The following is a 13,905-nucleotide window of genomic DNA, read 5'->3' as shown; positions in this document are numbered from 1 at the left end:
GAATAGAGACTTCATTTTTGTTGGTTAGTATTTGCGTCCTTGGTAATACTGCATTTAAACTGAAAGGGAAAATAATGTTATTGAAGCAGACTATTTAGTTATATGTATATTTTTAAAAAACATATTAAAAAATTAAATAGAGTCATGGAAATAAGGTTAAAAGATTACCTAGCATTAGAAGAAATTAGGTGTTAGATAATTATACTTTATAAGTAATATTCAATAACAATGACCCATGTATTGGTTTTTAACAATTAGAATGAGTGCTTTTTCTTGAAAAATTGGAACATAGCAAGTGGAAACCATATTTAACTTTCTCTTTGCTTCCAAATACCTTTCACATTTAATTACTTAGGAAGGAATATAACCTTACTTACTAAGTACATTGAAAGCTCTGACAGGAGTTGAAAGTGTATAATTTATACTTAAAACTTGATGTATTCTTAATTCACACGTGGACTGTGTATTAATGTTTTGGGAACTACAAGTTATATAAACAAAACAAGTTTTATTGCCATAATTTTTAAATACACTGATGGAAAGGTCACTCAGTTCATTGTCCTCAATGCATTTATTTGTAATCTCCCCTGAGACTGATAGTATTGAGTCATGTGTCTGGAATAAATGAAGGACAATGTACAAGGGATGGTAAACAAAAAAATCTTATCTAAAAGCTGTCCCCCCTGTGGATCAAAGTAGACTGTCTCCCTGTAAATGTTATTGATGAAGGAAGTGTTTTAGGTAGGGGTGGTGGATAGTTGATTTAGCAGTGTAGTCATCATTGTTAGTATTGCAGGATGAACTGATTGTAAAAAGCAAGTTGCGGTTTTTTGAAATGTCGTTGCTTTGGATTTGTGAATGGAAAAAAAACCTGGGGGAGTACCATGTTTTTATAAACTCAGATGTCTTTCGTCTCATTTCAGGACATCACTTCTAACAGCTTTCAACATCAGCTGTAGAAAAAAAAGGATCTTGCAAGGACAGTCCTGGTGGTCAGCCTCAAAGCATAGGTCTAATATCAGTAGACAATATCTCCATCAGCATTGCCAGGAATCGCCCTGAAGCATCATGGGAAGCTCGTCCTCCAAATTCCGCAAACATCTCCAGAATGGCGACGAGTATGCAGCGCTGCAGCTGTATGAAAGCAATGCAGATCTGCGAAAGGCGCTGGACCCGAACATGTCATACGGGGAGACGTACCAGCATCAGACTCCTTTACACTTTGCAGCACAGTATGCTATGAAGTCCTTACTCAGGTGGGTGGGTGTATTGTATATAATTATATAATGGATATCCAGGAAGTGCAGCCAGTACATGTGCCCTCTCCTGACTGCATGGATGCACACATAAAGGCAAAATTGCACCTTGAACTTTCAGATCTATATATTCATCTGTATGTATTTGATTCAGGTACTAGTAGTGAAATCTTATGCATAGTCTGAATCCTTAATAGGCAAAAAAAAAAAAAAAAAAATGTTCCTGAAAACATCATCCCCATAGCTGTAGATTATTTTAAGATACTTAAGCTTTAGGAATGGATCAGAGGAGACAATTGAACATATACTATAAAAGGCTTTTGTTTCGTAAATGAGGTTACTCATTTGCAACCAAGTTTTACACAAAAAGAATCCCTGTTTTGCCTGTACTAGTCATAATCTGATTGAATTATTTACAAAACAAAACGAGAGAATGTATGTGTTGCTATGTGTCAGTGTTCAGGATTACTGGTTTCAACTATTTGTTGAGGAAACATCTGCCAATTCACCAATCAAGTGAAAATATTTCGTATGAAATCATGTCATCACTTTTTGTTGTGCAGTGCTGTTTTTTTTTCTTAGAATATGGAAAATTTTTCCAAATTTTCAATGGCAAGTGTACAGACTTGAGTAGAGCAGATCTAGAGCTGTTGACGTGGATGAAACGTAGCTAGTGATCACACCAGCTGGGAGCCAGTTGAACAGATCTTGATGGCTATTTGGTGGCTTTTTCTTTTTATCAAGAAAGCCAATTTTGTGATGTGTTAGCTAGTTGCCTTATGTGTCTGATTGAACATGCTAGTCCTGAAAAGCAAGTTTAAATGTGTTGAATGTCAATTGACCCAAAGTAAAATTTAAAAATCAAATGTAAAAAGGTTTATCAGCTTGACATTGGTAATTTGAATGTGATGGTAGAATCTAAGAAAAGAAAAAATTTCCCTGCTTCTCTTGACAGGATTATCCCTTTGTATAGGCTTAATAATGTGAGCAAATATTATATTAAAAGCTTGTTTCTGAAGAAGTTTAAAATGAGTGGAAAAAGCGAAACAGTCTGTAGACCTTGGAAGAATTCTGTTTTAGACCTAGCATCAGTGAATCACCACCTTTCCTTTAATGCTGTGAAATTAAAACAGTCCTCAGCAATCTAGTCTTTCGAGACTCCTGTATTCTGCATATTGTAACTTTACATTTTGTTTATTGGATGAAATGTTACATTATTAAATGAATTAATAATATGTCTATCATTCACTTGGCATATCAAAATAAATAAAAGTGTTAAGAGGTTGGAGTTCATTTCATCTCTGGTGGGAGTGCACATAAAATGTGTCTGGAATGCTGTAGCTATTATGATAGATGTATCAAGTCAAGAAAGTGAAAACCAGGAAATGATGAATCATGCCTTTTATGTCTTATGAATGGAGATGCACAGAACAGATGATCAATGGGTCTTTGGAAAAAGTTGAAGAAAGGTGATTGAAGAGAATAATAAAGAAAAAAATCATTTCTTCCTACTGTAACCAAACACTTTAAGACAGCATGGCTTAACTGGTAGCATCACTTAATGCTTTAACTTTCACCACTGAACCTGTGGTGTTCCTTGTAAATATTAATCTTAAAATCAATGAGAGAGCAGTATATAAAACCATAGTTTCCTTCTAAATCTGTGCACTTGTCTATTTTGAGAGAAGATGAAGCATTTTTGCTGTCTAATTAATTGGTACGAAGGGGAAATGCTCAATGACTGTAGCAAAATTTAGGCAATCTTTATTGTCGGAACAGACTGCTCTGTGGGCCATTAAGGTTGATAGGTGAAAATTTTGATTGAAATTGATGCCCAATATTGATGGTAGTGCCAGGCGTATATATTAATATACATATGGGATTCTGCAATCAGATCATATTTACTTGATGCTAGTCATTTAGTGTTGTGTAAAGATAAGGCCAATTTTTTCATTTACACCTGAACTTTGTTTACATTCTTATCTGTCTAAAGATTTATATAACATTTCATTCACTGGTTTGAAGAGAACTTCATTCATAAATGGCCATTAACATTTAATCACTACATTTTTGAGAGAAAATTACAAGATCAATGCATCTTGGTAGGCTAAATCTAGTGGTCTAAAAATTTAGCCCCAAAATGAATTTTATAATAATTTATAATAATTTATTTGAGCATGAAATGTGACAGTTACATTTGTTAGCCCCTATACTACATATAGGTAAATAAGTAAATAGATATATATAACTATGGATTGCTACTCATACAGTCTTTAAATACTTATTACAATTATAGATCTAGATCAATACACTGGCAGAACATAAATTTTACTGTTATAGTTATATATATATATATAATGTGCCATGCTTATGGTATATATAATATTTAATAGCAGGAAGAGGCTACTTCAGTATGACAGACATTTTTGTAAAACAGGACCTAGATATAATAAAGTCTTTTAACTTGTCTAAGTTTTGAGATCCAGGCAAAGATTACTAGCAATAAAGATACATTTTGGAAGTTTGGACTCAAACCTAACACAGCTACATCCACATTGACACAGTTCAATTCATATTTACAATACATACATTATTTATTATTTACATTAAGGCATTACAAGGCTTAGGGTGTTTGAAATTGGCAAATTTATATTTAGTCATGCTCTCGTGGTTTTTGAGTTAAGAAATTTGAAATTGCATCTTGTGATTCATTGAAATGAAGCAGTGAATTGATGGAGTGATTAGGAGAAATATTTTCTGTGACAACAGTGTGGACAATCAAATTCACTTATTCCAGTTTATTGTCGTTGTTTTGGTTCTGTGTAATAGCTCAGTTCCCTAAAATCAGGTGTTGTATTTTTGAGCCCTGTTGCAAGAAACAACAAAAGCTGATAGTTAGTTTTAGCAAAGATTGCAGATATTTTTGCCAACAAAGTTGCATTTCGTAGAGAAATTTAAAAGATGTTCACATCATGAGTTTCTATTTTCTTCATTTTTGACATTGTTATTATCATTGGTGACATTTTAGTCTTAGCGCTGAGTACCTTAAATTTGGGGACAAAACTACCTTGCAACCAACCAAAATGAGCACATTAACACATGCCCATAGCCAGCAATTCAAAGGGGGGGTTCTTTCTCTGAAAAAGTGGACCGCATACCATGAAACCGTCATGTACCTGGATCATATTTTACCAAGCGCATATATATCTTTTTCCTGGCAAAAAGGGTCATTCTTTGCTCCCCCCCCCCCCCTTCTACTGGCCTGATGAGCATATGCTGTGGTATCTGTATCTAATAGCCAATCGTATTGTATTTAACCATGATATGGGACTTCATTGCCAGCCACTGGTGTAGGACAAATAGTGTTGCCAGAATTGATTGCAATTTGCAAAAGATGATTCACCAAGTTGTGCTGCCACTCTACATTTTATCATATATATGTCCTGCTTTCCATTTACTGGTTGAGGGCAAAAATGATTGGCCTGGAGTCTATTTCACAAAAAGTCTGAGTCAGTTTTTGATTTTTTTAGCCAACTTAATTAGTTAATTTCACTAAGAAACTAAAAGATGGCTTAACATTTTTTCTTGGTCCATTAAACAAATTGTGATTGTCTTGAAGGTTTTTATTCCCATTGGTGACAGTCCAATTAGATGTGTTCAATTCATTAATTGTGGACCAATTATTCTGGGAATCTCTTTTACCAATATAATATAGCTAATTAAGGTAACTTAAACAACTGATTCCTGGAGTTTTAACTAAGCTGCAGACTGTGTGAGACATAAATACGACTGTTGCTAGAGAATCCCAAGCTGTGTGTGGTTGAAATGTTGCCATCACAGCAGGTGGATAATGTAATATATATACTTCATAGAAACATGGCATGATAGGCAGTTATATACAAGAAGAGACAAACTGCCTTATCATTTAATTTTATATATTCAATGGTATTCAATGAAACCACTAACTTCACATTTGCAAGCTCTGTCTGGCAATTCACTTTATTTTTTAAATTAGAAATTATAGCAATCAGTTGTGCTATTTTTAATAATAGAAAAAATGGGTGTGTACAGTTAGTATTGTGTCTGTTATATGCATTGTTTTGGGCTAAACAATAGACATTTTGCTTCAGGGACAAAGCAGCACACAGACAATTTTTTTTACCGACTGTTCAGGATTGTATGTGAGGCCAGAAGCGATTTAATTGGTCATGATCAGGCTTTGTCCATTTTAGACATTTCCGTGTTGAAGATTAGATTACTGAGATGCCCTGCAGACATTTGAACCCTAGGGGAACAAATTTGTCACATTTCCAGTCAAGCTGCTTTGAAACTACAAAGTACCCACTTTTGCAGCAAAGCAATGATAATATGATTATTTTTATAGTTCACCACAGAATGCAAATCTAAGGGATCATTCCCAGACCCTGTCGCACTGTGGATTGATCTATCTCCAAGGGGATTCTTGCTAAATTGTAATCAACTTAAGCGGCTAAGGTGTCTGTCACGCCTACTGAAGCTGCTAGGAGATAATTATCATTTAGTAGCTTTAGTACATGTGCTAGACATCTAAGCCGCTTAAGCTGAAAGCAATTTAGCGAGAAACCCCTTGGAAATGGATCGATCCTGTTAGATCGATCTAGGCATGTAAACCCAGTCTAAGTTCCTCGTTCATTAGAAATAAAGTAAGTTGTTTGCCATGGTGTCTCTTCAGAGATGGGCATTTGACAAATTCACTTGGTACGCTCTCAGAGTTTACCCGGAATTTCAGAAGACACTTGATCAACTTAATTTTCTTCCATCAGCATTCAGAAGAGAGGTGTGAGTTTCCAATTTCTTCTAAAACACAGTGGTGGTCTGAATTAATGCAGCTTTAGAAAGAAGATCCCATTTGCTTTTGTATTGACATGCAGACTGAACTTTGAAGAAGAAAACTTGTTCACAACAACCAAGGCTTAAAGACCTGCAATTGATTTTATCATTTCAACATGAATTATCAATATCGGTGTTTGTCGAGACAGAGAGAAACATGGCGCAGATGAAACGATGGGAGACTATTACTCAGCAATTAAAGGCTTAGTTTTACTTTAATGTGTGACTGACATGTAATGAGGATGTGTAGTAAGTGGTGCCTGTTTTCATTGCAAGCCAGTCTGGTCTGACATGGGAGATCATGGGAGTTCTCTTATCGCCTCTGCAGGCTGTCATCAGTTGAAATTTGATATATGTAACCACAGAAAACACTAATGGCAAGCCATTATTAAGTCATTATTATGTTTTAATATTGAAATAATTTGCTAATAAATTTCATAACGACCCTAGAATTCAAGGGCTTAGTTCTTATGAAATTACCATTGAAACAACTCATTAAGGCCAGTGATTATCTTGCAGGTATATAGATTCTCACATATCTGCTCACATCAAGTCTAGTTGACATTGAAAAGGGTGAAATAACCAAATAAAAAAAAAAAAAAATGCTGACTCCGTTGAGAACATAAGAGTCTTTAGCTAGTCAAAGTGACAAAACGGCAGTACATGGATGTGACATATAAAAGATACTACGGAAAATTAATATAGTGTAGCTGGATATAGCTGGAATTTGCTTAGATTCAGAAATGTTTGTTTCAGTCATCCCAAATAATAGCAATACAAAACATGATTATTGCAAGCCTACTTTATGAGAAAACCTTGTTTCTGGCCCTTCAGGCTATTTAGAGAATTATTTAGAACAGAATTACGTCTCACAAAAGCTGTCTGTTAATAATCTAAGATGAAGATTTTGTATTATTATACATACTACCATGCTTGCCTATAATAGTTTTTGCCTGATCACTTTACATTTTACGTAACTGGGTGGCATTGATCTTGTCAAAATGCATTTTGACAATTGACATTAATTTAACTGGTTGCGCTCAGTTTTCATTAAAAACGTACACAAAAATCCATGAACTGCCTTTAACAGTTTATTACACGAGAGGTTGTCCGAAGCATGTGATCAAACAATCAACATAGACTGCTCGAATTAGTTTTCATTTAAAAAATAAAATACAAGGAGACAAGATATGTATAAATCCACAGTCAACTCTGATTTAGGATTTGTTTATTCCTTATAAATTACTGACAACTGATAGAAAACAAGGATTGAGATAATCTGTCATTTATTTCGTGTGCTGAATGCACAAGGAGTGCTGATTCCCGTCTGATGAATTATTGATGGCAGCGAGCATCGTTTGATATGCATTGATACATTGTTATGGCAACATGATTTTTTCTTACTGGTTGGTGCCTTTGCAGGTCCATAGGGGAGTTTAGGGGGGGGGGGGTTTAGAAAGAACCACTTGCTTTGATTCAAAACTTAATTTAGGTTTTAAGAAATTTTGTTCAACTAGAGGTAAAAAAGAACACCCTCTCCCTTGCAAATTGCTGGCTTAAGACGTGCTTTGGCATGTAATGCACCTAAGCTTGGACAAAATGAATTTTTTTTACTCAAGACCCAAGTAAGTCAACTGTCACATAGCTGTGTTACTTCATCATTTATACCTCGATTAGTATAAATTAATTCCTGCAAATGGATGTTGTATTTAGTTGGGTAATATGTTTTAAAATTTATATTGATTTTCTTAATTAACAATGTACAAGTTCGTCTAAGTCTTAAATAATATCATATATTTTTGCACAAATTATGTAAATTTTTTAAAATGACATTTAGAAACTTTCCATGTATTCATATATTTGGTATTCAAATTTAGACAGGGATGTTTCAGATTTTATAACTGTCTAAATTAGAATTTCAAAATCAACCAGCTTAAAATTGATCTTATAACATTAATAAATAAATGATCAACAGCAATTTTAAATGATTTTTTTAATCTTTCAAGGATATTCCTACATGACCTACAAGGCAATCCTAACAAAAAGAATGGTAAGAACCAGTCGGCCCTCCATTTGGTTTGCACCATCAACCCTGGCAACCCCAATCAGACTCGGCCTATGGCGCGGCAGAGACGCGTGGACTGTATCGCCATGTTGCTGCAGTGGCGAGGGGCAGATCTCAAAGATGGACAAATGGAGAAGGTGGAGCTGGGGGCACAGGATGAGGTAAGGGGGGGGAATGAGGGGAGAGAGGATGGAAGATAGAAACCCAAGATTAAATTTATTTATTTAGTTTTAAGGATTGAAATTATGTCTAAAATTAGACTTGAGTGGTGCCTTTGTAAGCCAACCTGTTTAAGGAGTATCTAATTTGTGGTGATTTTGTTATTTATTTGATATATTTCTCATTCCAGGACAAAAACACTGGTCTCCACTATGCTGCCAGCTCTGGTCTCAAGAGATGTGTGGAGGTATGTATCCTGTGTGATTATTGTTGCAGGGATGGGTTCAGGCCATCTTCTGGGTCGTCCAGAAGAAGGTCAGATTTTCAAGTTTACATTGATGGGTATATAATATAGATGGTAACAAATTAAAGATTGATCAACAAAAATAATTTGGAAGACTGTCAGAAAATATCTGTGGATCTGCCTCTATGTTGGTTGTTTCTTTTTGTATATCATGTGTTCATCTTTCCAAGGAGGGTGGGAGCTAACACAAGCCTTTTGTTTGAAACAGCAGGTTGTGTTTTGTTTGAAATAGACTGATGTTTTAACCCAGGTGGTATTTCAAAGGTGACATTTGTAGGATCATATTCCCTTCAGTGCATACTCTATGCCTTTGAAAAATGATTCAAAGGCTACATATCCTGCAAAGCTACTTATCTTTCCTTATTCAGACCTTAAAAATGTCAAAACCCCTGAAATATAAATATAAACTGATTTCCTTCTTAAATGTCAAAAAGACATTGTGGTCTATACGAATCCTATGTAATCCTGCTTCATTTAAAACAAAGGTATTTTTAAATAAATTATTAAACATATAAATTTTGCAGAACATCCAAACCCAAATGCAGGGCAGGTTGAGCTCTAATTTGTAAGTTGGAGGAAATTGCTTTTTCTTTCTCATGAAAAGGAAAATTAGATTTTCTGGGAAACTTACAATGTATAGAGTATCTTTAAGTAGTTGGAGCTGGGATGGTGCATTATTAGTGTCTTCATGTTATTGGCCACACTATGCAATAAGGAGACAGCTGGGTGACATTCATTTAATATGTAATTTGTTTGAGTTAAGCTAGGATTTGAGTTGTGGCTGATGTTAGATAAAATATCAGCCAGCACCAAAATAGAAATCCATTCCACAAGACTTGTTCAGGTATTACTACGTGACGGGTTATGTAGTTGTATGTGTGCGTGTACCAAAATAGAAATCCATTCCACAAGATTTGTTCAGGTAATACTACGTGACGGGTTATGTAGTTGTATGTGTGCGTGTACCAAAATAGAAATCTATTCCACAAGACTTGTTCAAGGTGTAACTATGTGGCAAATTATGTAGTGGTGTATGCTTGTGCACACGCATGCATGCATGCGAAAGCACACATGCATGCATGTGTGCGTTGTATTTACTCCTGCAGTTAGTGTTGCAGAGTGTATAAACACACAGACTTTGGGTCATCATTATCAAACAAAAGAATTTATTCAATTATTTGGGTCTGTGACCTATGGCGCAATGAAAATGTAGTACTATTCCCTTTGTGGTAGAAATGACAGAACATAGGAATTTGGATTTTACATAAAGAAGATGAGTTTTTCACGATGTAGTAAATCAACTACATGATTATCTGTGTAGTTGGTCTCATTAAACTGCCCCGAGGTAATTTGGTATATGGTATGATGACAAGGTATTGTTTAGAACTATTCCTTTATGGTAGAAATAATGGAATACTGATGTCTACAGATCTTTTTATTGCATAACAGTGTCTCGTTCTCTGTCAATGCAGTAATGATGGGAATGGATGAGGGAAGATTCTTGAAAAGCCTCACAGGAATTGCATCAGACACTTTCATACGTACCTAGGAGAAAACCTATCGGTAATCTTGTAGTTGCCATGACAATATGTCATTGCGTAGACTTTGAAGTGAATTTTGAAGGCAGTGATGTGTGTTAAGTGTAGTTAGGTACTGGATTACATGACAGTTCCACCAGAGATTGTCTACTTGATACTTATATGGTGTTTTGTAGTTTGGGAAAAATTCCAGATGGAATTTAGGTGGATGTGATATATTCATATGGGTATTAGTAATATTTTTTAGACTTTTTTTTTTTTTGTTATGGCATAATTTTATCTTCAGTTTTACATTTTCAGCTTGCATGAAAAAATAATCAAATGTATCAAGAAATGTCCATTGCTATAGATCACCACCATTCCATTAAAATTTTTTTAATCAATTTCATCTGCTCTGGGAGTCATTGTTTCCAGGATTTGTACAAAATTTTTTTAAAAAATGTGAAAATTTAGGCCCATGATATTCTGATATTCAATTAGTGGGAGTTAAACTAGTGTATTAAAGCTGATGTCTGTCTCCAACATTTACTCTTAGGACATGATCAATTTCAATAAATTAAATAAAAAGCAATTAGATGTGCCAATACTTCATTCTTGATTGCAATACAAGTTTCAAGGTAAACTATAGATGTTGGTAGTTGAAAGTATATTTATCAGGGCTCTCCATATCATAAAGCAATTAATATATCAAATTAACACCCTATGGAGACATACGCATGACTTGTGTTTCTGGCTCCATTTATTAAAGGCATACTCTGTATGATATAATCAGCTTTTTTATCACAATGTTACAATTGTGTTACTGTGTATGGTCTTGTACTGTTAAGCCTTTAAGGTGATTCAGAAGCACCTGCTCAGATACATGACAATAGATAAATTATTTATTCTTTCTTTCTTGTATATTCACATAATTGTACAAACAATGCCCACTATACTGTGTTTTTTGTCCCTATCATTACACAATTGAATTTGTCAAATTTTGCCATTATGGATTAATTCCTGACATTCCTGAATTGAAAGTTTATTAATATTATTAAATCTTCTGTGTATCATATCATTAATAGATACCTCAATTTTTTTTTTCAGTTTTTGGTCAACAATGGTGCACCCCTTTTTATAGAGAATGTGGATAATGAGACGCCCTGTGACTGTGCTGAGAGGGCAGGTTTCTCTGATATAGCCCTCTACCTGGAGTCCAAGATGGTTTTCTCTGTAAGTACACCACTAAACAGACACACACAGACATTAATAATGAAATATTGCTTTACATGCTATTGGCCAAGTTTTGTCAGTATAATGGAATAAATAACAACACTGAAACAAGGCTTAGCACTGCTCATTGCTCACTTTTTTCTCTAACACACTTTGATTCTCTCTCTCTCTCTCTCTCTCTCTCTCTCTCTCTCTCTCTCTCTCTCTCTCTCTCTCTCTCTCTCTCTCTCAGCACTGTTGGTCTTTAAATGATCAATGAAAAGCTTTTATTGTGAATCATTCAATTTGTATTATTATGTAAATGTCAAAGGCCCCAGACAAATTGATTCCATCCACAACTGTCTGATATCTTTTTCCGTGACCTCAGTAAACCATATTTGTATCATGTAGTACAACACTTTGTCGAGCCAAGGCTGTGCTGTTACAGAAGATAGATAATGCATTATTGGGGTTTCAATCTAATTTGTCTTTTCAGGTTTTGCTTCTGAGCAGGTTTCATGTTATTGTTGTGGTTGTATGTCTGCTCAGAAACCATAGTAAATTGGTGGGAAATTAAAGATGTCATATAAATATACCACAGAGTGATATGAGAGAGGGAGAGAAAGTATTTATGGCATTGCTGTTACAAAGAATACTTTATTGATGCAGTTCATGCCACTTTTCCCCCCAAAAAAATCTTTAAGAATTGAAGCAAATCATAATGTCAATTTCCTCCCCCCCCCCCACAAAAAAAACTTTGAGAATTGAATCAAATCATAATGTCTATTTATATAGATGGACATATTTAATCATTGAGTCTAGTCCTGAAGCAGTGCTTTAATTTCTGTATCTGTGACATTGTAACTTCATGAATTAATATCAGTGGTGTTTTTCTTTCTTTGCATACTTCAGAATGACATGGCCGTGGATGAAAATGAGGATGCTGCCATTGTTTCTATTGACCTACAGGAGGTAAGCCAGATTCTAGTGATAGCGATTCATCACCATGGCAACAGCTATCATGATGTCAAAGTTTATCATTGCCAACTGAGCTGGAGGGGTTTGAACTAGTAGATAATTTTATTTTTTGGCTATTGATGTGTGATGTCTGATAAAATGTTTGCTGATGTCACTGTAGTATTGTTTTAAGCTATAGGGACTGGTTTCACTGTTGCCCAGCTGATATTGAAATTTTTGTATGCCTTTTTCTTGTAATTCTGAAATTTTTCAATTTGAGCTTTAATTTACGAAATTATTTAATGATGTGAACGTAAATGTACAGAATGTATACTGTGTAGTGTTTTACAACAAAGGACTGACCGGAAAACTTATTGTTAGCATTAAAGCCTTAAGTATCCTATTCTTTCTTTTACTATTACAGGAATACAGTGGTCTTAAAGCTCAAGACTTGCAGGAGGCCAAGGATCAACTGCTGGTGGAAACATCAGATATGTTGAGGGTGCCACTGTTCACTGCTGAGGCCCTGCTCAGAAACCATGGTAACTAGTGGGGAGAGAAAGATGGAAAAATATCATGAAGTCCAGCAAAAGGGAGGGAGGGAGAGAGAGAGAGAAAAAAAAAGGGTGGGGGAGAGAGAGATCATAGAATGAGAAAAGAGGGGGAGGGGCAGCTGGGGGGGAGACAAGGGGGGTGGGAGAGATAGAGATTTGTAAGTGAAGAGAGGGAGAGAGAGAGAGAGAGGGAGAATATAAGGGAAGAGAGAAGGATAATAGGCAGAAATAATTCTTCTGTCCTCAGCCTCAGTGGTCACAGTCTGTTTTTAAAAGTTGCTTCCCCATGAATTACAATATAAAGACCACCCACTTAGGAAGCAGTGACCCTGATAATGAACCTGTAGATAACGGAAACCTGCGGCATGCATATATTTTCTGAGGTTAACTTGAAAATGGAGATAATGTACTATGTTAAGCAATTATTTGTGTACCATGAAGATATATGTACCGGGTAACCTTTCTAGTCAAAGAAAATATATTCATGAATACAGATGTCAAGTACAATAATGCCAAGATGAATTACTTTTTTAATTTATTAGAATTTGTTCCAAAGCTTGTCAAGAATTTAAATATCTGACATAGAGTACTTATGTCATTTTTTATGCACTGTATATACAAGTGTATGGTACTGGCATCATATGCATGTGATACACAGCAATGGGTATAAATTTGACAAACAAAAATGCATTGCATTTATGACCTAACATAGCAAAAAATCCTTTGAAATTTCAACACTTTTCTTCAGTGCTGTTGAAAATACCACAATCTACAAACCTGTTTTCAGGTTTTTAATTGATTTGCTGTTTTAATTTTAATTACATTTATTATTGAAATTCACTGGTTGATATTTCCATTATGAGAGTGACTCAAAAATTATAAACACTAATTGCAATTTCTTTAATGTTATTGGATATGGTGTATCTTCGTAATAAAGTGAAAGGTATTGACATATTCAAGAAAAAAATTGTGCTATTAAAATGTCTAACACATAGTATCCCTATGATGAGGA

General features: G+C 34.9%; 1 protein-coding gene across 2 annotated transcripts in view; it reads left to right on the top strand.

The window, feature by feature from the left end:
- The window catches only part of LOC106176856 (uncharacterized), a 42,044-nt gene that overhangs the window by 15,378 nt on the left and 12,761 nt on the right, over positions 1-13,905 (top strand). For both annotated transcript variants that reach the window (XM_087006466.1, XM_087006464.1), the window contains exons 2-7: positions 924-1,256; positions 8,132-8,351; positions 8,540-8,596; positions 11,278-11,403; positions 12,295-12,354; positions 12,764-12,881. In XM_087006466.1, coding sequence (XP_086862592.1) covers positions 1,069-1,256; positions 8,132-8,351; positions 8,540-8,596; positions 11,278-11,403; positions 12,295-12,354; positions 12,764-12,881 — 769 coding nt within the window. In that variant the 5' untranslated portion in view covers positions 924-1,068. The remainder of the gene's footprint in view (positions 1-923; positions 1,257-8,131; positions 8,352-8,539; positions 8,597-11,277; positions 11,404-12,294; positions 12,355-12,763; positions 12,882-13,905) is intronic.

Source organism: Lingula anatina, chromosome 2 (genome assembly GCF_051362555.1).
Source record: "Lingula anatina isolate TDL-2025a chromosome 2, LinAna3.0, whole genome shotgun sequence".
Lineage (NCBI taxonomy): Eukaryota > Metazoa > Brachiopoda > Lingulata > Lingulida > Lingulidae > Lingula > Lingula anatina.
The sequence above is the reverse complement of the archived record's forward strand: the minus strand, read 5'-3'. Positions and strand labels throughout refer to the sequence as shown.